General features: G+C 34.5%; 1 protein-coding gene across 1 annotated transcript in view; it reads left to right on the top strand.

The window, feature by feature from the left end:
* Window positions 1–25969, top strand: part of ST8SIA4 (ST8 alpha-N-acetyl-neuraminide alpha-2,8-sialyltransferase 4) — a 103431-nt gene that overhangs the window by 46769 nt on the left and 30693 nt on the right. Inside the window, 1 exon segment of the mRNA XM_030325622.1 lies at window positions 1539–1832. Within this exon segment, the coding sequence (XP_030181482.1) occupies window positions 1539–1832 (294 nt within the window).

Raw genomic sequence — 25969 nt, 5'->3', positions numbered from 1 at the left:
ATCATGGCTAAAGACAAATAAATATGACACACTGTAGTGGGTATAATTAAATATATATAACTTGAAAAAAATATTTTCTAAACAATATGATGCGTTATTTTTTATTTGTTTTCTCTGAGGAGCTCATCCTAAATAATACAGACTTTGCTGAATTGTGTGAGTTGTTCCTTATGGTAGCTAAATGTTGTCAGAGATCTAGCAAGTAATAAGATATATTAATTAAGAGAGATAAGGAAAGGAAGGATATACAAGCCAGTATTTTTAATAGTGGAGCAAACACTTCACCCTTTAATTAAATGTGACTTGTTTGAGAATTAAAGTGGCAAAGAGCACAAGGAAGGGAAATGTGAGAAATTTTCATAATGCAGTATAACCCACAAAAATACAGAAAGAGGAAATCAGTTTATTTCCCCTTTTCTTTAAAGGCTGATATTAGGGAAGAAAAATAAAAGAAGAAATTGCATGTATGTACTGTGTGTGTGTTTTCTTGAAGGGGTAGATTGAATAGATTCAAATGATTTTTTTATAAATTATCAAACTATTACTTGTTAAATATCTAACTTTTCACGTACAAATTAACGTTTTTTAGAAAATGAAAAACATTTTAAAACTATTTTTAAGTCAAGTATCCAAACACCTATGTGATAGGATCAAAGAAGCATCAAAATTTGATTGAAGACAAAATTCAAGGTGCTTTTCAAAGCTTTCTTGCGATGTAAGAATAAAATCAGGTGCAGGCACTTTGTGAGACCCTGGAGCTTCAGTGGGGAGAACAGGACATGGAATTCTGTCCCTCCTCCACAAAGCATATGAGGCCTGATAGCAGGGAAAAAAATGTGCATTTTGATGATGTGCTCAAAAGGAACAGAAAGATATTTGATAATAAGGGATTTTCTGAATTGTTTAATATCTCAAAAAGGCATATTAAATATGATAATTCCACTTTTCTTACACTTCTTTCCCATTTAGGGCTGTAGCGGGCAATTAAGAATATGGTTGTGGAAAATGCTATAGCAAATTGTACTTTTACTGGACCTCAGGATACAGAAAAGCCACCTTCACTTAATTATGTTTATAAAGTTATTAAAATGACCTAAGTTTGACAAGTGGTGTGGAATTAGAATATCAAGTCTAATGTGTGTTTTACTTACTTAGAGAACAGCATGTGGTTTTAGGTTGCCTACTGCACGGCAGCTGAGCTTTTGTGAATTTACCATCATAAATTCAACTATTAGGAATTCATATCATGTGGTTTTATGAAGATAGCAACAAAGAGTGTTCTTAGACAACAGGCCGAATTAATATCAATGACAGTTTGAGCCCTATACTAGGAGAGCACATCCTTATTGAAGATAATATTCCTGAATATGTGATAACTTACTGAAAATATAATTTTATCAGGCAGATTATCTTATTTTTCTAACATGGTAGGAAAAAAAAATGCTTGTTCCCCATTCTTCTTTTTATGTACACTGTTTTAGGAGTTAATGTTTCATATTAATTTTTCATTTGTCCATTATTTTTTTTTTCCTCTTCAGGTGTAATCTAGCCCCTGTGGTGGAGTTTGCTGCAGATGTGGGAACTAAATCAGATTTTATTACCATGAATCCATCAGTAGTACAAAGAGCATTTGGAGGCTTTCGGAATGAGAGTGACAGAGAAAAATTTGTGCATAGACTTTCCATGCTGAATGACAGTGTCCTTTGGATCCCTGCTTTCATGGTCAAAGGAGGAGAGAAGCACGTAGAGTGGGTTAATGCATTAATCCTTAAGAACAAACTGAAAGTGCGAACTGCCTATCCATCATTGAGACTTATTCATGCTGTCAGAGGGTAAGTGTCTGGAAAGGACCAGTCTGTCCTTGGCACAATGGAACACATAACTAAACATTTTCCCTAGACAGGAAGGAGCTTCAGGAAAAGCTTCCAATGGATACATGTTTCTCCTTTTTTATGATGGGTACGCTATTCAGCAACTTGCATTTTGTTTATGTGCTATGTTATCTTAAAGCTCATTCTCTTTCTTAAAAAAAGCAAATATTTGAACTTAGCATCTATTTATGTCTAGTCATGAGCATACTACTGGTTTTTATGTTTTGCCATGTTAAAGAGTAATAAGAATTCATGGTAAAGTTGATGAATTTGGGGTAAGAAAACTACCAACAGAAGTGCTAAATGGCTACTGGGCAATATTGTGGAAGCATAAATGTTAGCTATATTTAAGGAGCAATTAAGTCCCTTCTGTAGTTAAGAGGTCTACTAGAGATAGAGAAGGCTGGATGAGATAACATGCCCTGATGCTTCCCCCCAAAAGCCATAGATTCCAATTTTATGAATTAAGTTAACATTTCCCTTTTATTAATACAAGCTCAGATGTAAAACCAAGAAATATACTTTATATAAAAGTGGCAAGTGGCCAAAAGGCCAAGTTCAGTCATGCACACATATAAATGTGTAAAATATATAACACAAAGATAAGCAGTAATGTGTATTTATTGAATATCTACTGAATGCCAGATATTGGAGATAGAAAAATGAAGAAGTCTGATTACTTCTTTAAAGGAATGCATAGGCTTTATAGCAGAAACAGATGTATATATACAACTGGCTAGTACATAAACGAATGGTAAGAGGGTATATTGTCAGGAGTGTAGAGTTTGTTTCTCATGTTAGCAAAGAACACTTAAAAGTCTAACATTTCAACCAGACATAAAAAACAGAATAGCTATTTATCAGGGATAAAAAGAGAAAGAGAGAAACAGGACAGAGACAGAGAGAGAGGGTGACAGAGAAAACCAAACAGAAGGAAATGTTATTGCATTATTAGAGTGAACCGAGACAATGATGTAATTAAGAACAAGGTAAACTTGAGGAATAATGGAGTCCAGTGTAAAGCATTGGAATACAAGGTTGGAAAAATAACTTGTGATTTGATTGGGAAAAGAATCAGTTTTATTTTAAAGCCCAGTTATATGTGTGAATTTAGGAGAGTAAGTCTTGTAACACCAGACTCTGAATTGGCAAGAAGAGGTGCTAGGAGTATGAAGACCAATTAGACTTTTTTGATTAACATACTCGCAAGATGATAAAAATGTGGGGCAGAATTAGTGGCCATGGGAGGGAAGGGCAAGTTCAAGGGACCAATTAAATACAATGGATAGAAGTTCTAAAAGAAAAAAAGTTTCCAAACCCAGAATTAAAAATAGTTTGCTTGATATACTGTAATTGGGACTGGGCTAAGGTGTTTTCATTTTGTTTTGTTATTGTGATACTTTCCTTCCAGGATTTACCTACTGTTTCCTTGTTTAAACTCGAGACAGTTTCTTGGATTGTGTTATTCTTCACACAATTAAATTGCATTCTTATAACTAAATCATGGTTATTCAACATTCACTCTTTTGATGTTTGACATGAAGCTTCAACAAAGTAAGATAAAATACATTCATTTGGAGGATAGGTGTTTTTTTTTTAATTACAAAGATTCCTGGTAATTACAGTTTGACTCTGAAGGAAAAAAAAAGTATTTTTAACAGGATAACTTTATAAAGCATTGTGCTAAGAACACATCTGATTTTTTGATATGTTAATGTGGAGTATCATTTGAGTGTGAGAAAATATTAAAGATAACACTGTCTTATTGTCTTATCTTTTTTTTTTTTTAATTTTTTTTTCAACGTTTATTTATTTTTTTTGGAACAGAGAGAGACAGAGCATGAACGGGGGAGGGGCAGAGAGAGAGGGAGACACAGAATCGGAAACAGGCTCCAGGCTCTGAGGCATCAGCTCAGAGCCCGACGCGGGGCTCGAACTCACGGACCGCGAGATCGTGACCTGGCCGAAGTCGGACGCTCAACCGACTGCGCCACCCAGGCGCCCCTTATTGTCTTATCTTAAACACACACGAAGACACATACACTCTGACACACACATAGAAATATTCATACACACTCCAGTGATAGTTTATTAAGATCCAAAAATAAATGTTTTGAAGTAAGTACTCTTTGATTATAGGAAACTAATAAAATTTAAGATTACTCTGAATTAGTACCATTTTAATAGACTATTTTCGGAGCAGTTTTAGGTTGACAGCAAAATTGAGAGGGTGGTACAGAGACTTCCCATATGCTCCCTGCCCCTACACATGCATAGCCCCACTATCAACATCTTGTACCAGAGCCGTACATTGGTTACAACTGATGAACCTACATGGACACAATATTATCACCCAAAGTCCATAGTTTACACTGCAGTTCACTCTTAGTTTGTACATTCTGTGGGTTTTGACAAATGGGTAATAACATGTATCCTCCATTATAATATCATACGGAGTAGTTTTACTCACCTAAAAGTCCTATTCATCCATTCCTCCCCATTAATTCATGTAAGAACATTTTTTGTTTGCTTTTGTTTGTTTTTACTGTGTCTATAGTTTTGCTTTTTCTTGACTGTCATATAGTAGGAATCATATAGTAAGCCTTTTCAGATTGGCTTCTTGTGCTTAGCAATAAGCGTGTAAAATTCCTCCATGTCTTTTCATGGCTTGACAGATCATTCCCTTTAGTGCTGAACAATCTTGCATTGTCTGGATGTACCAGTTTATTCATTCACTTGTTGCTTCCAAGTTTTGACATTTATAAATAAAGCTGTTGTACACATCTGTGTGCAGGTTTTGGGGTGGACATAATTTTCAACTCATTTGGGTAAATACCAAGGAGTATTATTGCTGGATCTTATGATAGGGGTATGTTGAGTTTTGTCAGAAATTGCCAAACTGTCTTCCGAACTGGTTGTACCATTTTATATTCTCCACAGTAATGAATGAGAATTCCTGTTCCTCCACATCCTCACAGCTGTGCTTTCAGTGTTCTGGATTTGGGCCATTCTAATCGTTAGCGTAGTGGTATTTTATTGTTGTTTTAGTTTGCATTTCTCTGATGACATAATGATGTGGGGCATCTTTTAATATGTGTATTTGTGGTCTTTATCTCTTTTTCAGTGAGAGGTGTATTGAGGTGTTGGGCCCATATTTTAGTCAGGTTGTTGGTTTTCTTATTGCTGAGTTTAAGAGGTTTTTGTATATTTTGGATAACGCTCCTTGACCAAGTAGGTCTTTTGCAAATATTTCCTCCCAATCTGTGGCTTGTCTTTTCATTCTTTTGACAAATGTCAAAAGAGCATAAGTTTTTATTTTTAATGAAGACCAGCTTATCAATTATTTCTTTCATGGATCATACCTTTGGTGATATATCGAAAAAGTCATTGCCAAACCCAAAGTTGTCTTGATTTTCTTCTATGTTATCTTCTAAGAATTATATAGATTTGCATTTCACATTTAGATCTATCATCCATTTTGAGTTATTTTTTGTGACGGGTATAAGGTCTGTGCCTAGATTCTTTTCTTTATATGTGGTTGTCTAGTTATTCTAGCACCATCTCTTGAAAAGATTATCTTTGGGGAGCCTGTGGGGGTATATATTGAAGGGCAGGAGTGAAGTTTGGTTGCATGCACAGTCTGGGTCCTCCCAGCAATTTCCAGTGCAAGATGGTGCCAGGAGAATCTTAAAAAAAAAAAAAAAGACTATCTTTGCTCTCTTATATTATCTTTGCTTCTTTCCGAAACATTAGTTGACTATATGCTGTCCTGATTTTGCTAGCTTTATGGTAAATCTTGAAGTTAGGAAGTGTCAGTCCTCTGACTTTCTTTTTCCCCAATAATATTGTGTTGACTATTCTGGTCTTTTGTCTCTCCATATAAACTTTGCAATTAATATTTTGTTCCCTAAATTCTGTTGTATATTTCTTCATTCACTCTAAGTGGCAAAGCACAAAATAAGAGGTATGGTTGAAATGGAGCATTTTCAATAAATTAGAATCTAAATGGAATTGTACATGATTAATAGCTGTGGATTCACATAAGCTTTTTACAGACTTTTAAAATTTATTTATTTATATTGGGAGAGATTGAGAGGATGAGCAGTGAAGGGGCAGACAGAAAGGGAGAGAGAGAGAGAATCCCAAGCAGGCTCTGTGCGGCAGCGTGGGGCTTAAACTCATGAACCCGTGAGATCATGACTTGAGCCAAAACCAAGAGTCGGAGGCTTAACTGACTGAGCCACCCACATGCCCCTTTTAACAGATTTTTTTTTAATATAGAAAGTGCAGGGGGGAGCCTGGGTGGCTTAGTGGTTAAGTGTTTAACTGCAGCTCAGGTCATGATCTCACGGTTCATGAGTTCAAGCCCCATGTTGGGCTCTGTGCTGACAGCTCAGAGCCTGGAGCCTGTTTCGGATTCTGTGTCTCCCTCTCTCTCTGCCCCTCCACCAATCATGCTCTGTATCTTTCTCCCTCTCAAAAATAAATAAACATTAAAAAATATATAGAAAGTGCAGAACCTTTTAATAACTAGTTCATCAATACTCATGTTTTGTTTTATCCACATTCCTTCCATAACGATTATAAACTATTTCACCTAAGCATTTTATTCCAAAGATTAACAAGGCCAAACTTCGGACCACTGGTGAAGTTAATGGTATACTTTCTTTAGATTACTATGCTTTAGATGTTTTTCACAAGAATTGTTTTGAATTCTCCATGAAGAATTCACCTTGCTACTTTACTACTCATCCATCTATGTGCTCCCCCTTCAGATGTCAAATGATTGAATTCTAAACTGTGACCCAGGGTATAAAGAAGTAGTTCTAGAGGTGCCTTTCACTCTTCAAATCCCACTGGAAATTTGTACAGGTGGTATATGTGAAAGGTGACTTCATTTATGGAATTAATGAAATGAACACATTAATGCATGCAATGTAGCATTTCAACATAATGTTTATACTCTGCAAAGCTACTGGAACTCTGGAAGAAAATAAGGAAGTGTGAATACTGATGAAACAGATTCACATGATATGAAAGCATGAGCAAACTCCCCAAAGATCTGTTCTTTAAGTATCTGTTTTACATCTCTCTGAAACACTGTGGTTAATAAAGTTCAGGAAAATAGTTTAGAGAATTTCATAGCCTCTGTTGATTCCTGGAGTTTGTTGTCTTTCATAAAAAGTTTAGAACACCTAGTAAAAGCACGCAGTTTAGTGTGCATGTAATCACTGTGTATGCAAAGGGCCTTCCAAGCACTGCAATTACAAGTAGAGAGTTTAAGTGATTTGGAAAGCAAAAGGTTCCTGAACACAATGAGAATCATTTAGATAGTTTTCATATTGTCAAGCATCATTATTTAAACTTTTTCCTCGCTGAAAATTATGATGGCTTACCAACTTCAAACGTCTATTCAATTGTAGGGATTTTTTTATAAAGCCCCCAAAATAAAACCTCAATCATAAAACTCAAAGAGATTCTTAGATTATGTTTTAATGGTCATTCTTCCCAAGCCATATTAAATAAAATGTAAGGACAAAAGGATAGCTAGATTATAATTTTAAAACAATCTTACAAAATAATGAAAGGGTAATCTAATGGGGACAAATAAAAGATATATTTACAAATTTAAGAGAATACCTGAATGCATTAAACTGGTGTGGAGTTGCAAGCTTTTCTCTGGTATTTCTTCAAAAGCTGCACATGACTACATATTTTTATAATTATTTTTCAGTTTTCCTTATGAAAGAGGAATAATTTTCATAAGACTTTAAGAATGAAGAGGGGATTTTGAAACTTTAAAATGACTTGCTGAAACTTTAAAAATGTGACAAGATATAAAAAATTCAAGGTTCTATTACATTTATAATAAAATTGTCAATGTACAACACATAATATACTGAAACAAACATTACCCCTTGGACTAGTTTAAGATACAATTTTAAATTATTATATGACATATCAAAATATATTTTTATAAAATATTTAGTGTTAGTCAAAAAAGTCCTATTTTTATAATTACTATAATTTGATGCACAATAGCCAAGTGCTGTTTTATACAGTGGGATGGTTATACTTTATTTTCTCATTTATTAACATGGTAAAAACAAATCAGCATGAAAAAGTAAACCCTCAGTTCCACTACCAAATGCTATAGATAATTTTAAGTTCATTTATTTATTTTTGAGAGAGAGAGAGAGAGAGAGAGAGAGAGAGTGAGAGAGAGTGGGAGAAGAGCAGAGACAGAGAGAGAGAGAGGGAGAGAGAGAGAGAGAGAGAGAGAGAGGGAGAGAGAGAGAGGTTTCCCAAGCAGGTTTCACACTGTCAGTGCCAAGCCCAATGTGGGGCTCAAACTCATGAACTACGAGATCATGACCCGAGCTAAATAAAATCAAGAGTCGAATGCTTAACCGACTGGGCCACCTGTGCACCCCTGATAGTTTCTTAAGAATTCTCCAAGAAAAGGGGCACCTGGGTGGCTCAGTTGGTTGAGCATCCGACTTCAGCTCAGGTCATGATCTTGCGGTTGGTGAGTTCGAGCCCCGTGTCAGGCTCCGTGCTGACAGCTTGGAGCCTGGAGCCTGCTTCAGATTCTGTGCGTCCCCTCCCCCACCGCCCCGTCTCTCTTTGCCCGCTCCACCGGTGCTTGTGCTCTGTCTCTGTCTTTCAAAAATGAATAAACATAAAAATGTTTTTTTTTTAAATAATTCTCCAAGGAAAGAGATTAGATAGATAAATAAGTGTATTTTATTTTTTTTTTAATTTTTTTTTTCAACGTTTATTTATTTTTGGGACAGAGAGAGACAGAGCATGAACGGGGGAGGGTCAGAGAGAGAGGGAGACACAGAATCAGAAACAGGCTCCAGGCTCTGAGCCATCAGCCCAGAGCCCGACGCGGGGTTCGAACTCACGGACCGTGAGATCGTGACCTGGCTGAAGTCGGACGCTTAACCGACTGCGCCACCCAGGCGCCCCAATAAGTGTATTTTAAAATTATATTTTATATGCATAAAAATGTTATATACAAATTTCCAGTTCTTGCTTAGAATGATATATAGTCTTCTGCCTCTTTTTTTTTTTTTTTTTAAGTTTTTACTTTAGGGAGTTTGTTCCTTGGGATCTTATCTCTATTCTCTGATATCTTAATTATAATTCTCTTACCTCTATTCAGATATTTATATTTAAGAGCATAATTGATTTAAACTTTAGTTGTTTTTTTTTTTTTTCGGGGCGCTGGGGTGGCTCAGTTGGTTAGAATGTCTGACTTCAGCTCAGGTCATGATCTCATGGCTCCTGTGTCAGGCTTTGTACTGACAGCTCAGAGCCTGGGATCTGCTTCAAATTCTGTCTCCATCTCTCTCTGCCCCTCCCCACTCGTGCTCTGTCTCTCTCTCAAATATAAATAAACATAAAAAAAAAAACCTTTAGATTTGTTGCAATCATTCTGGAAAATATATTCAAACATTTATATTTGAATCCTTTTCTCTGACAATTATTATGAAGCATTAAAGTATTTAAGTCAAAATTTAAATATTCAAGTCCAAATTATTTTATAAATTTATATCATCCATTAGTTTATTGTTTCAGTTCTACTACAACAAAAAAATGTTTGTCCTATTTTGTCATCATACCCTAATTATTTGTTTTAATATCAATATTCATATAATAGAGACTATACTCTCTTTAAGTTGATAAAGATACTTTGTATTAATCAAGATAAACACTTAGATTAAGGACTGGTGATTATTGAGATTAATAAAAGTTGATAATGTTCTATGTGTTACCTTCATAGTTGGTAATTCTAAAGTTATCCAACAATTTGTAAACATCTTCACCAAAATGATTAAGGGAAAGATAAATTCAGTTCATGTATATTTTAAAAAATTTTTATGAGTTCTATCTATGATATCTGTTTTTTTTTTATCTTTTAGTGGAGAATATGCTACGCTTATAGTTAACAAATCTTCCAAATGTTTCTTATTTAAAGGATAATTTAAAAACTACAAAAGAAATGTACAAGTGTGAGTAAAATTGACTAATGACTGCATTAAAATAGCTTGGAATTAAGAACTTTCATTTGAAATGCTTGGTATACCCTATGACCTATAGCAGAGTTTCTCAAATTAGAGTTAACAGATGTATTTTGCAGGTTCTGAAAAAATATTCTTATTCTTTTGAAAACTTGTCTCTACATTGAACCAAACTGAGAATACTGGCTTAGAGAATTTTCAAGAATTATTTAGGAGTTTAATATACAAGAAAGGTCAAAATGAAACTATTCTGTCCACGGACAAGACTATTTATATCCTTCAGACTCAGATTTGTGTCTTTTAAAATGTGGGAAGTGACATAAATAACCATTTAGGTTCTTTTGGGTGCTGAGTTTCACTGGTCCTATGCTTTAACTGTTGTTGCTTAAGTGAATATTCAAAACAACACAATACACATTTGTACTTAATATTTACAAACATCCTCAGAAATGTCATCTATTAACCTAAATAAAAAGTTTTGTTTAACTTAATCAACATAATAATTGAGGTAGCTTACTATAATATTCCTGCTTCAAAGTCATTTCTCTTGGAATTTAAATATTCTTTATATTTTTCAAGACCATAATTAAGCTAACCCACCCCCATCTAAATGTTTCTCGTTGCTGGTAAAAGACATACACACACACACAAACATGTACACACACATATACACACAAATATGTGTAAGTGTGTGTATATAGATGGGTATAGATATAGATGGTATAGTTATAGATGATATAGATATAGAAGATATAGGGATATATGTTTGTTAGGGAGCCATTTATCCTATTGAATTTGTTCTTTCTTTAAATTTCAAAAATTATTAACCTGTTTAAAAAGCATAGCTTTTGGGGCGCCTGGGTGCCTCGGTTGGTTAAGCGTCGACTTCGGCTAAGGTCATGATATCGCGGTTCATGAGTTCAAGCCCCGCGTCGGGCTCTGTGCTGACAGCTCGGAGCCTGGAGCCTGTTTCGGATTCTGTGTCTCCCTCTCTCTCTCTGACCCTCCCCCGTTCATGCTCTGTCTCTCTCTGTCTCAAAAATAAATAAACGTTTAAAAAAAAATAAAATAAAAAGCATAGCTCTTTCTATAAATGCAAATTATGTAAAATTACTTCTGGAGTAGTGTTTATATATTGCATACAGGAAAAATAAAAATAATATATACTGCTACATGTACACACAACATATAACAATATTTAATATACTATTAATATTTTGTATACACTTAACACACTATGTGATATACAATATAATACACTATTATGAGCAAATATATAACATATGATATACTAATAGTATCCCATGCAAGTTGTTTGTTGGACTTTTTGCATGTCAGACAGTACCAATACACTTTCCTTATAATGATACATTCATATGCAACTTGTCATCACTTAGGATTTTGAAAAATTGATTTTGTCATGCTTAACATATGGCAAAAGTTTCCCACTTTATATTTATTGTGTTGGCATTTGTTGTGCTATCTTGAATTTATTCTTAGTAATTTCATCTTGTGTTGGGAGGATAAGTATTCTTTTACACTATTACTGGAAGTGACTAACTTTTGAATTATTTCCTCTTATTCAGAATATAATAAATTAATCTGCATACTTCATAAGCATTACACTTATTTCTTCATTTTTGTCATTAAATGAAATGAAGTTTAACAATGGGATATCACTTAATATACCCTCTTAAGTTTCCTGGGATTTTGCTGGATCATTTAGGTTTTCTTTTGGTAGGCAACCCATAAACTAGCAGGTTGTGAGTACTTCATTCACAATTTAATGATCAGGGTCATAATTTCTAGCGTGTGCATTTAAATGTAGGAAGGAATAACAAGACTTGCAGAAATCAAATCAAGTGACATGTCTTTTCTGTGTAGCTGATGTTCTAAATTTTTCATTAGTCAAGTATATCTTTCTATTAAAAGAAAAGCAGCACACAGTTAATTTGTTACAATGTATGATATTTTTCCTTAAATTTTTTTATTTGAATATAGTTGATACACAATGTTAACATTAGTTTCTATGTACAACATAGTGATTCCACTTCCCTATACATTATGCTGTGCTCACCACAAGTGTAGCTACCACCTGTCACCATACAACACTATTAGAATATCACTGATTGGGGCACCTGGGTGTCTCAGTCAGTTAAACTCCGACTTTGGCTCAGGTCATGATGTCACGGTTGGTGAGTTTGAGCCCTGTATCCAGCCTGTTGCACAGAGCCCACTTGGGATCCTCTGTCCTCCTCTCTCTCTGCCCCTTCCCTGCTCATGCGCGCGCTCTCTCTCTCCCTTTCAAAAATAAACAAACATAAAAAAAAAAAGAATATCATCAACTGTATTCCCTATGCTATGCTTTTTGTTCCCATGAACATTCCATAATGGGAAGCCTGTATTTTCTACTCCCCTTCACCCATTTTGTCTATCCACCCACCTCCTTCCTCTCTGGTAACCATTAGTTTGTTCTATTTATAGGTCTAATTCTGCTTTTTGTTTGTTTGTTTATTCAATTGTTTTTCTTAGATTCTGCATATGAGCGAATCATATGATATTTGTCTTTCTTAGTCTGAGTTATTTCACTTAGCCTACTACTCTCTAGGTTTACCCATGTTGCAAATGGCACAATATCATCCTTTCAATGTCTGCATAATATTCCACTGTATATATAACAATGTATGAGTTTTTAAATTTTTATTTATCTTTTTATTTTTTCTTTCAAGATTTTATCTAAATTCAAGTTAGTTAACATAGAATGTATGATTTTTTAATGTGGTTCCTAACAAATTAAAAGGTTTTATCTTCACACATCTTTTAGCATCACTTTTTTTCCAGTTTTAAGACTGACACAAAAATACCACTGCTCAGATTTTAGTTACTACACTCATTTTTCAGACATGAAAATCTTTCAATTTTAAATGAATCTAAAGATAAAAGGCTAATTAAAATTAGGTGATCTTCTGCAGGCTAAATTCATGTAAATGACATGAGCTTTCAGAATTTGAATCAGACCAGGCTCCCAATGGAGTTCCCAGTAAAAATAGAGACTGAAATAGACCATTGGTAGGAAATATGAGTTCATCACTGTTATTCAAATGGATTGTTTTGGAATATTGAACCAACTCAAAGTCACACAAGGAAAAGTAATTTTAAGAAACAACTGAAGATCGTGACATTCACTCCAAATGTTTTCTGAAAATGGCTTGTTTTAAATTTAATCTTATGCCAAAAACATTTCCAAATGATTTCTATTTTGACCAATGAGCAACACAGCTGTAATATTTATTTAAAAAAAACATGCATCTTTAATGTTTTTGATTAGCTAAACACTGCATACTGGGTATTTTAAACCTCATGATATTTCCATGATGAAACGTTTCTTTCTTTGCTGGGAATGCGGATGTTTGCCCTTCTGGAACTGCAGTGTTTCCTGAAATCATAATCCAGTTACCCTTTTGTTAAAGTATTGTTTCCTAGCAGCTCATGTCATTTATATTTCATTGTGGAATGTGAAAATATAAATGGCTTGTATCTGAGAAATGATTCACAGGTATATGGCTCACAAAGGAACCTGTGGGAAGCAGAGCTTCTAGGCTGCCCTCGGCCAACATATTTCTCTCTCATTGAGACTAAAAGGTTCTGCAAAGTATCTAGAATGGCTTTTGAGGAGTGGGGAAGCCTTCATGGCAGTCAGTGACAATGACCCATCCTGTTTTTTTTCCCCTTGGTATGCATTTTTTTTTCTTTTCTCCTCCTGGATCATTTCCATTCTTTCTTCACTCTTGTCCCTTATTCAGAGATTGACCTGGGAGTCCTTTCTCTGTATTTTCTTTACAAAGGATGTGTGCCTCTAAACAGTAATCAGAATGTATTTTATTGTTCCCTTTGTTCTCTATGTTATAAATTTCATAAGTGCAAATACTTATTTATCTATCTCTTCATATAACTAAGAGAAAGGATGAAAGCCTATATTCATTATGATGGGGGTTGGGGCACAGGTGCAGAGGAGTAGAAAATTGAGTCATGAAAAAGGGCAAAGTTGTTCTGTAGAAAGACTTTGAAGTTTGAATCAGGGTTAGTTCTTTAGAGCAATCAAAGAAGCAGGGCAGCAGGCTGGATGGAGGAAGAAATTTTTTAATCAATCTGGGTATCACTGGAAATCCTATTTACCATGCAGTTTATTTTGAAGCAGAGGGAAACCCTGCCAATAAGGAAGGCTTGAATCTCCATAGAGATAGCTTGTTTTCCCAGCAATGTATTAATTAATCAACTGGTATATGTGAAGAACCAACTTGTGCCCAGTACCCACATAATTGTAAATCAATGCTTACTAAATTGTACCTGCCTAAGGTATTGTTAGAATAAAACTGTTAGACTAAGTTCTGATTAAAAAGTAAATGAACCATAATAATGAAGTGAGACACTTGGGAACATCTAGAATGAACATCTATAAATTCATCCTGAAAAACTAAGAAAGTTGCCCTAATTCTATAATTTCATAACTTAGTGTCTCTTGATTATTACCTTGAGCATTATCTTTCAAAATCTGTATATATACATATATATGTGTGTATATATATATATATGATTTTTTAACAGATTGATTTATTATAGTGTTTTCTAGAAGAAAAAAGGCTATTTTAAATACTTTAGCCAGGGAAATAAATTGATTTTCATCATTTTTAAATTCCAAGACTGAAATTTAGTATTCAGAACAAATGTTTATACTGCTATATTTAAGAGCTACAGGAAAAATTCATAAATTTATTTCATAGGTTATAGTCAGTACATGCTTTTGGTTGTTTATTCCCTTTCTACTTTCAAACCCCAATCCTGTAATGAGTGGTAGAAACTATATAAAATACCTTAGAAATTCCCTTGTTTCTCTGACCTTTCAGGAAAGAAAAGAGGAACACTCATCAATATGCAAACTATGTATTGAATTATTCTGCATAAAGCTATTCTAATTTAAGTCCAGGTGACTGGGACTTTATTCCATTCCAAGATTTCTTATATACACTAAAATAATTGTCAATTCAAGAAAGAAAGCAAATATATAATAATGTTTAAACAGTGAGCATGACTAGATACTGAGTTTGCCAAGGAAGGTGATTGAATCAACTACTCCATAAATCTTTAAAAAATTTATAGTTTCTTATTTCCTTAGAATAATTTAAATGTGGTTTATCTTGAACTCCTTCAACCTACTTGATTAGGTGTTTGCATATGATTGATCATTGTCAGTCAGCTAACCCTAGCTCCTAACATTTTTTAATAGATTATCACAGTCTCAGCTGCAACTTCCAAATTATGGCTTAGATATTTGAAATGCCAGCTGGTACCAAGATACCAGTAATATATGAGAAGAGAATAAGACAAAAGACTTGATGCTTTGGATTCTGTGTCTTCCTCTCTCTCTGCCCCTCCCCCATTCACTTTCTGTCTCTCTGTCTCTCAAAAATGAATAAACGCTTAAAAAATAAAGGAAAAAGACTTGGGGCTTGAGCACTAGACTTTTCATGTAGGAAAAAAAGTTATTGACATCTATTGCATATTTCAAAGGCACTTTTGGCAAGGGATCAAGGGAAGGGTCATCTCTCCTTTTTTTCTCTTCTCATCATTCTTACCCCCAAATTATTTAAAAATCTGGGTGAATGAGTAAACATATTGTACCAGAATAAGGGATTGATTTTAAAATATTTTTTAAAGTCCTTTTAAAAATCCTTCTAGTTATGGGTTTATATAAAAACCAAGAATTGGAAAGCATGTTAGCCAGGAGCAGGCTAGAAACTCTATTTTCTATGTCTGGGATTGATGTCTGGTAAATAAAACATTTCCATTTTCACAATCCATGGATGAAATAAGTCAAGAAAAATATTCAGAGAAACAAGAGAAGAAGGAAAAATTATGGAGTCCCAGTAAAAACCAGTATTCAGTGGTAGGAAGGTAAACCACACTGCAGAGGTCAGTCTGATAACTCTACCAGCTTGCGCTCACTGAGGTTCATCCCAAACAGCCAGACCTATTTTCTGTCCCCCAGTAATACGCTGAATGATGTTCCTTTTTACGCATTAGTGAGTGCACTCTCCCTTCAAGATAGGGCTTGTGGTTCAATATGGTTTTCTGAAGACTGTATTTAAACTCAATATATTTGTTGACAACTGTGGGAAATATTGTTCAACAGCTTATTTTGAGAACCAATCAAATCACATTATGTAAGTTGTAAATTCTTACACTTGTTTTCAGTGTTCATTGTCACAATCATTTCCTCCAAATGATATTATGCTGGTACTGCCACTTCAGGGGCCTAAGTGAAAGTAAAATCCTAAAATATTTTCTCAGTTATTTTTCTTTTAATTTATTTTGAGAGAGAGAGAATGAGTAGGGGAGGGGCAGAGAGAGAGGGAGAGAGAGAGAATAAAAAGAAGGCTCTGTGCTGTCAGCGCAGAGCCAGACCAGGACTCCATCTCATGAACTGTGAGATCATGAGTGAGCTGAAATAAAGAGTCAGATACTTAACCAACTGAGCCACCTAGGCACCTCAGTATTTTCTCAGTTCTTAAGAAAAGATAATTTCTATCATATCTTAAGAACCTTAGCCTTTGGCATATTGTACACCTAAAACTAAGGTAACACTGTATGTTAACTATACTGGAATTAAAATTAAAAACTTGATTAAAAAAAAAAAGGCAACACACACACGCACACACACACACACACACACACAACTTTAGCCTTCTGATACACCATTGTTACTCCTTGTCAGTAAGTTAGGGTCCTGTGTAAATGGTAGAAGTTTTGTACATGCCATGAAGGCTTTCTCATCCTTTGAAAGACCTTACGTCTATATAGTTTGAACAGATTTTAGTTTCAATAAGAAATAACCACCTACACTTCAAATACTCAGGAGAGAGAGGATAAAGTAGCTTAGATAAACATTAAGGTATATATAACTGATAGCTAATTCTTAACTAATGGTAAATAAGTTGTTGGGAATAAAGAAAAGTAATCATAAAGGCCCAAAGAATACACGTGGGAAATCTGGGAGTGAGAAGTGGAAAAGCCGTGGGTGCAGCAGTACTGCTGATTTTTTCCTCCTGTTGCTCCTTACTTTGCATCTTTATCCAGCTGGATCATGAAGTTAGGCACTGCAGTCAAGGTCAGCACCAAAAATTGTGACAAGTCACTGCTCTTTTATTGGGGAAATGCCTGCTTGTTTTCACATGAGTTTGCAGCCCAAGAGCTCATTCCCTGATTAAGGTTTTTCTGGACAAAATGTCAGTCAAATGCTAGTGTATGAAGAACTCAGTTATAATCACTCCATTCTATCCTGCCTCCACTTTTATCCTCCAAACCATCATCCAATGACCATGTTGATGGTCAAATGGAATGCCTTGCAGAGAGAATGGGCTGGCGGTTGCTATCATTAATTTCTCACCAAAAACAAATTGCTTTTGTTTCGGGCAGCATAACATTTTCATTCTCAACACTAAATTGTTGTCATGAAAAAAGTATGGTTCATATTGCTTGCCTCATTCTCTCATTACTCATTTGAAGCATGCTCTTGAAGAAAATACTGTCCTTTGATGTCACTCTAGGGATAGTAAAAACAATGGAAGAATCCATTTGTCCTTCTGTAAAAAAATAAAGTCATAAAGTGATAGTGTAATAAAGAAATTAGGAATTCTTAGGTACCTAGCTTGTATAGATTCCATTGAATGAATTATATAGACTCAGCTTCCTTGGTCTTTATAACATTTCAGGGCAATTTGCCAAAATTAATTAAGCTGTAGTACCAAGTAACTGAGTTCAGATATCCAATGATAGTTGTGCCAGTTAAAAACTTGAATGACATTTAATAGCTAAAACAATCATGTGACATCTAGATAACCTTTACGTAATCTAAAATGCAAGGGACTCTATATTACACAGTTAATATTTTTGATAATTTGGTTTAATAGTAACTCATTTTTTGCTCTTCCTTTCCCCCAGTGGATCTTACTCAAAGTAAAATTATTACCCGCAGCTACTTATGATTTTGCATTTTATTCCATTGATCTTACTCCTCTCAGTAGAACTCCGTAAACTTTCTGCAGAAATTATTTTATAGCCACATATAAAATTTTCACAATGTGACAAGCTGATCTTACATTAAAATATATGTTTTTCGGTAGTGCTTGAGAAAATTGCACAGTCTTATAAATGTTTGACAGTAATCATTTTAAAATAATAAAAATTAAGGAAGCAATGTCGGGGTAGGATGTGGGCATCTTCCCCAAACTCTTTGTTTTTGCTTGTTGATAGTCATCACATAAAAAAATAAAAGAACTTGATTCTTTGTATAATCCATATGTGTTGTAGTCAATCCATCTGTAGGTTCCCATTAATAAAAGTCACTACTAGGAAGAATCAGTGCTACTAAACATATTTTGTAGTTTATTCAGCTGGCAAATATTTTCTCTGTTTCTTTTTTGCCTAGACCAGATGCCTACAACAAAATTGCTGTCAGTTTCAAAACTAGTAAGCTGATTATTTTACAGAAAATAATAAACGCAGAATATGTTTCATACAAATATTGTAGTAATACACAAAGCATGGTAGTCCTATTCGACAGAATAAAAAATCGGATTCAGAATTTTGCATTAAAAAGTTTGTTTTGAAGCAGCAAAATACTTTAAATCACATAACTCCACATTTGGAAAAAATGAATAGACAGTGTTTCTGCACATTTGCTCATTCAGGAATATTTATATGGCCAGGGCTGGGCTACATCTGGGGCTGCAAAGAAGATATCTAAGCATGGGCTCCCCCAAGGGAGGAAATCCCCACTTTCATAGTCCAGGGTTTTATGTAAGGAAGGGACAAGGTAATTTGGGAATGTAATTTGGCAAGTGCTTGGAATACCTTCAGTGGGATGTGAGTGGTATCACTGAGTAGAAATGCACAGAAGAGTTTCCAAGCAGGATTAAAAGTCAACTGAGAGTATATACCAATAATTCACAGTACTGCCTACTTACAAGTTGTATCAGAGTTACCTACTGCAAAATAGTCCTCTTTTGAAAGATCTAAACATAATGATACCTATACCTACAGCTTGATTAAAAAAAGAATGGTAATAGAGTCCTGATTTACAAAGAGCTTCAGGATCCAAACAATGCTTCTACATGCTAAAATTTATTCTAGAAAGGGATGGAAGATAATAAAAGGAAACAGTTATACAACTACTGAAATGAGTAACCTGTTTAGAAATAATTCAAAGTGATAGAACAAAATTATGTTCAAATAGATTTATGAATCTCTCTTCTTTCTCCACCATGATATATTGTGGGTTTGACATTTCCCTTATTCCATTTTTCTCATTTAACTCGGTGTGCAAAGGAACTAAGTCCTTGGATTTCTCACTGTGTGTGAGACACTGAATATGACAATGAGGAGGCATACTGTGACTACAAATAGATTAGGTGGGGAGGGTGGGGTTTACAAGAATAAACAGGAAGAAGCAATTATGAAAGAGAAAGGTGACACGCTGGACAAACTATCTTCATTTTTTGTTGTTGGTTTTTTTGTTTTGTTTTGTTTTTTGGTTTTTTTTTTTTTTTTTTTTTTGATCTCTGTAATTGGAAAACTTTGGAGATCGGTTTTTTAAGAAACTAAGGACAAGACTGTTACAAGAGCAAATGAGGCTGACCCTCAACAAAAAGATCCAGAGACAATAAAGCTATTCTACAGGACACTTCTCTGACTGGCTGGGAGATGATGGAAGCATGAGGTTTCCTCTCTAGCAGTTAGAGTGTTAGGAAATAACTTTGCATTGCCCAAACATTGTGACTCATGATGACATGAACTGCTTGGGGAATTTGACATTCCTCCTCAATGCTCTGGACCTTTTAACACTTAGGTTTGATTGGGGACTTTCTAACCAAGCTGTTCTGATGGTGATATTACAGAACATTTTCATAACTTGTGCTTTTATTCCATTACAGTAACACATTGAAAGATGTTTTATAGTGTCTTTGAAAATCCCCTGTCTTTACCTCTAAATTTGCCATGTATTTATTTATGTTCATCAAGCTGTTTCTTTAAAGATACCACTCAGGTCCTCCCTAAAATAAAAATATTTGGAAATGTTGAAAAAGGTGTGAAGAAATTCATAACTGCTTAGAAAAACCTAAACCCATTAGAAAAACATTGAAAATTCTCATTTCATGCATCAGACAATTTTTTTGTGTGTCTCACTGATAAAATCATAATAACATAATATATAAGTAAGGGATCAGGAATATTTAAAACAGATTTTAGTTGCAGGAAAATATTTAAATGATATGATTGTCATAAAAGTATATAAATATATTCCATTGTGTGTGTATATACATATATATATATATATATATATCCACTCATTAGTCAGTGGACAGGGAGGTAAGTGGGGGATAGAGGAAACAGATGATGGGTATTAAGGAAGGCACTTGTGATGAGCACCAGGTGTTGTATGGAAGTGTTGAATCACTATATTGTACACCTGAAACTAATATTGCACTGTGTATTAACTAGCTGGAATTTAAATAAAAACTTGGACAAAAAAGTATATAAATGTATTATCCATAGCTAATTAACATGTATTAATTTTTTTTTAATTTTTTTTTAACATTTATTTATTTTTGAGACAGAGAGAGACAGAGCATGAACGGGGGAGGGGCAGAGAGAGAGGGAGACACAGAATCGGAAGCAGGCTCCAGGCTCCGAGCCATCAGCCCAGAGCCTGACGCGGGGCTCGAACTCACAGACCGCGAGATCGTGACCTGGCTGAAGTCGGATGCTTAACCGACTGAGCCACCCAGGCGCCCCTAACATGTATTAATTTTAGTGACCGTTTGATGTAAACTAGATAAACCTCTTCTTTTACAGAGCAAGGTATTGAGGCCCAGAGTCCCATCTAGTAAGATACTCAGTAGCAAGCCAGAATCACTGATTCTAGGAGCAGCTCACTTTCCACCATTATCTCCATAGAAGAACATAGCTTTATATTATTATAACAGTTTTTGTGCTATTTTATAATTCCTTTTTGATGTATTGGTTTTCAATGTTATATATACCTATTAATTTATATAGCCTTGTACTTTGCCAAAATGGTATTCAGAAAGTGAATGCATTCCTATTTATATAACTTACCACATATCTTGAGCTGTTTCTGGCTTGTGTTTCCTGGCCAGAGATAAAAAGATTATTTTTCACAAACAAGAAGAGGAAACACTTAAATAAACTGCCTATCTAGCTAAGGATTTTTATCCCAAACTTTAGACATAAGTTTTTAAGTAATTCTAAAATAGAGTTCCATTTATTATTCAACTCAAAAAGAGATAACACAATTCCTATAGCTGAGTTCTGAGCATTTCATTATATTTAAGTTCATTTATCTACTCAGGCTTTCAGCTGACATCTGCAGAGCAAAATCAAGATCTCTTCTAGAAAATTGATTGATGGTGTGCCATATTATTTGTGAATCTCATGCCATCTAAATTTGGATTATTTTATTTTAAATGAAATTTGAAAGCCATTAAAGAACCTTAAAATATGTAGTTGGCTAGAGAACAATTGAAATTTGTATCAAAACTGAGTATCAATTCTTGAGCATTCTAAGTTGGTGAAAGTTTAGAGGAATAAATAATGTTTTTAGAGAAAACTTTGTCAACATGGCTTAGTTTTTCTGGGGAGTTTAGTGTGGACAGCACAGCATCAGAATCAGAATGTTGCTGCTTCACAATTTGCTGAAATTACCTAGTAATTATTTTTTCTATTGTACATATTTATTATTGTATACAAAGCAAATATGTGTAAGGATATACTTGAGAAAATTTCCAGAGAATACATTCTAAGTGACTACAATGTTGATGACTTACACTTCAGTCTCTGGACTTAAGTCTTCATATTAAGTCTTTATTTTAAATTTGGATTGAACAAATTGCCTTCTTACAGATACATAACCAAGTGACTTGCAATACTTTGACTTTTAACTCAATATTTAATTTAACAGATTCTTTTACTCTGGTGCTCCCTGTTACTAACTCCTTCAGTTATTAATGTTTGGACTAGAATGAGAAAAGTACAATTTAGATATTCTTTCCGGCCAAAACACATTTTTAAAATATGTTGTTTATAGTGTTTCTTTGGCACTTATTTATTTGTAGGCATGTGTATGTAGTATGTGTAATATTACATTGGTCTTTATTAAATTCCCTGATTTCTTTCACTTCTCTTCTAGAAACACCCTATTGCTATTTCTGTTCCCTTTCCTGATTAGAGAATAGGGGTAGCAAATTGATGACTAACAATTGATTCCAGTCCACTGACCTGTTTAACACCACAGATACTTAAAAATGAAGTTTGTTGCCAACGTTTTATAACTATGAGCTTTCAAATAAAACTTTCATTTTTTGTTGATTCTTTAAAAAATAGGAAGATCTGGCAATATCGGACCTTTATAGCCTCATGATAACTATGAGCCACAGCTGAGTTGTTCTGTCTTCTATAGTCTAGGCATTGTTGTCTAGTTCTTCACAATCTACATAACCCTTTGTCTCTTCCATTCTGACAATGACCCTGACTTACTGATCATAGTTTTCTGCTTTATTCATCTCTCAACCATTTGTTTCATTACTCTACCTTTTGGGAGGAGAATGAGATACAAACATACATGGTAATTGATTCAGATAGTATTAGAACTGGAGAAGACTTTGCATGTCATCTACTCAAAGATCTCATTAAAAATAATGACATTAAAGAATATTTGGAGGGTGCCTGGGTGGCTCAGTTGGTTAAGCGTCCGACTTTGGCTCAGGTCATGATCTCGCGGTTTGTGAGTTCGGGCCCCACGTCGGCCTTTGTGCTGACATCTCGGAGCCTGCAGCCTGCTTCGAATTCTGTGTCTTCCTCTCTCTCTGCCCCTCCCCTGCTCATACTCTGTCTCTCTCTGTCTCTCAAAAATAAATAAATGTTAAAAAAAAAAGAAGAATATTTAGGCAGGTTAAATGACATCCTAAGACTCTAAGCAACCTGTCTCGAACATACATCTTTTGATACCAAATGTTATGCTCTTTTCACTAGTTCAAGAAGTTCATTCTGAAATAGTTGTAGAAAATTACACAGTATTTCACTGATGCAGATTCTTTCCAAGTAGTGTGTGTGCTAATAACTTTTTAAGAATCAGCTCTCTGGGGAAACAAACAAAACTGGAGTATAGTGTAAATACTCCCACCATGTCCAATTTCAAGCTAATGATGAGATGTCAGCCAATTTATAAAATTCAAGAAGATTTAACAATGGCCTTGGTGAATCAGTAAGAACCAGCTCCAGCCCGCCAGACTAAGTATGTGATTCAAAGAAATTCTTGTGTATATTACAGAAAAATTCAAGCTATTAACATACAGGCTATTAACAAAATCTTTACTATCACACTGTCAGAAATGTCTGTCTCATTTATTAGAATATTCTCTTTTTGTTATATCTACTATTGCAGTTTAGATTGGCTAATGCAAATGCACTAACAAGAGTGATATACATAAAAGCAAAATCAATAACTTTTATTTACTATACTAATAAAAACAAGCAGGCATAGCATATATTTTATATAATCCCTAATGTGAAGTCTCTAAATGTTATTGACTACAGAAAAATACTCGACTTCTTTGCCCTGGAATTGAGTTTGGCCTGGCTAAATGCTTTTGAATAGCTTTCAGATTTTATGATATTTGTCAGAAATGAATATTTGTGTCCATTATTTTTGACTTACACATTCATCATTTTTTTTCTAAAATGTAAGAACTCCTAATCTCATTAATAATAGTTATGATACAGCAAAATTCTTATATTCTAATTTCTGTATTATAAATGCTTAAAACCTTTTTTTCAGGAGTTAAAATTTTCCATTTTATTAGAAACTTAGTGAATTGCTATTGACTCTCACAGATAAGAAACATGTTTACTTATGGGGCACCTGCATAGCTCAGTTGGTTAAACATCTAACTTTTGATTTTGGTTTAGGTGACGATTTCACCATTCATGATTTCAAGTCCTGCATTGGACAACAAGGAGCCTGCTTGGGATTCCCTCTCTCTCTGCCCTTGCCCTGCTTGTGTGTTCTCTCTCTCTCTCTCTCAAAAATAAATAAACTTAAAAAAATGAAACATGTTTACTTACATAATTGGAAAATTTTGATTTCCTAACTACTTAACCCAAAATCCAAATTTTATTAGGAAAAATGATAATAACTTATCTGAGAAAGCAAAATTATATTAAGTCATTTGCTTTGGTAATAACTAAACATACACAAAGAAAAATATGTATGTGTCTATTCCAGTTAATGAATATCTAATTTTATATCTAATTTCAGAACTCTAATGCAATATTTTATTGAACTAATTGAATTAATTATTAATACAGAGTAAGGTTCATTTCTTTTTTTAATGTTTATTATTTTGAGAGAGAGATAGAGCTCTTGTATGCATGAAAGAGAGTGGGGGAGGGGCAGAGGGAAGAGAGAGAGAATCCCAAGCAGGCTCCTTGCTATCAGCACTGAGCCCGATGTGGGGCTGGAGCTCAAGAACTGTGAGATCATTACCTGAGCTGAAATCAAGAGTCAGATGCTCAATGCCACCCAGGTGGCCCAATTAATACTCATTTCTATACAGAAAAACAAAACAAAACAAAACAAAACTCATGTGGGTAAAAAGTAGCAGTTCAGAGTTTTAGAAAAACAATTCACTTCACTTGTGACATGTTATTGTAACTCTCAGGTATCTATTTCAGACATGTTTTAAGAAACTGAAATATTGTTTCTTCCTCATTCCAAAATAAAAAGTATCTCATTAGTAGAGAATTAGAAACGTTTACAATACATAAGACATCGTTCATCATTATTCTCTAGCAGTTTTAATCCTATAATTGAAGAGAATGATTTTGTCAAGAAAACTGACTTTGGAGAGCTGTTTTTGGCAAGATAAAATAATGGATGTTTCATCTAAAATCTCTTAAATTCCTTCCCATAGTTGAACACAGTTCTACTACAACCATTACATCTGAAATATGCAAGAAAAAGAGTTGCCCAGAGCCACAGAATTATTAAATGTTATAGATGGTGAATCTGTGTCATTGTTTCCATTATTTTTCTTTTCTGGTTGAAAGAAGCAATAAGGAAACAGGCAAATGTAACATCTGATTTAGGGAAAGGGAGAAAGGATAAGATTTGGAGATAAACGTTCAAATACTAGTGAAAGGTTGCTGATGCTCACAGGACCTGGGAACCCTACTTACTTTATTTATTGTCTAAAAAAATACTGGCAAAATGGAAGTGTGTGTGTGTGTGTGTGTGTGTGTGTGTGTTGCACTGGGAGAATCACTTGGAACAGTTGTTGAATTCTAACTTTATTATTTATTAGTTTTTCACCTAAAACATAAAGTAAATTATCTCTTTACTCAATAGTTTGGAGAGGGTTAGGACTTTGAGTTTGGGGTGAGTGTATGGAAAATAACATCAGAGGGGCATCTGGGTGGTTCAGTAGGTTGAGTCTCCGACTTCAGCTCAGGTCATGATCTCATGGCTTGTGAGTTTGAGCCCCATTTCAGGCTCTGTGCTGACAGCTCAGAGCCCGGAGCCTGCTTAGAATTCTGTATCTCCCTCTCTCTCTGCCCCTTCCTTGCTTATGCTCTCTCTCACTCTCTCAAAAACAAACAAACATTTAAATTTTTTTTTTTAAATAACAGCAGAGAAAAGTAAAATCACCTGTGTTCTCATATTCTAAAATGATCCTCAAGACAGAATTTAGGAGTAGAAATGGGTGCATAAGACTAAGCTATGTATTGGCTGATTATTTAATGTGTTTTACTGAAATTTAAAGAGAAAGTGCTGTATGGAAAATAAAGCTACAGGAATCTATCTAGCCAGCTAGCTAGCAATCTAGCTATTTACCTATCTACGTATCTATCATTTGTTATTTGTCTTTTGGTTTCCTTCTTTGTAAAAGAAGCACCTCTGACAGCTATGATAACTCAGATTGTGAAAGTGGAAAG

This window comes from Lynx canadensis, chromosome A1 (assembly GCF_007474595.2).
Source record: "Lynx canadensis isolate LIC74 chromosome A1, mLynCan4.pri.v2, whole genome shotgun sequence".
In the NCBI taxonomy this organism is placed as follows: Eukaryota; Metazoa; Chordata; class Mammalia; order Carnivora; family Felidae; genus Lynx; species Lynx canadensis.
Note: the sequence above shows the minus strand (reverse complement) of the source record. Positions and strands in the feature narration are given on the sequence as shown.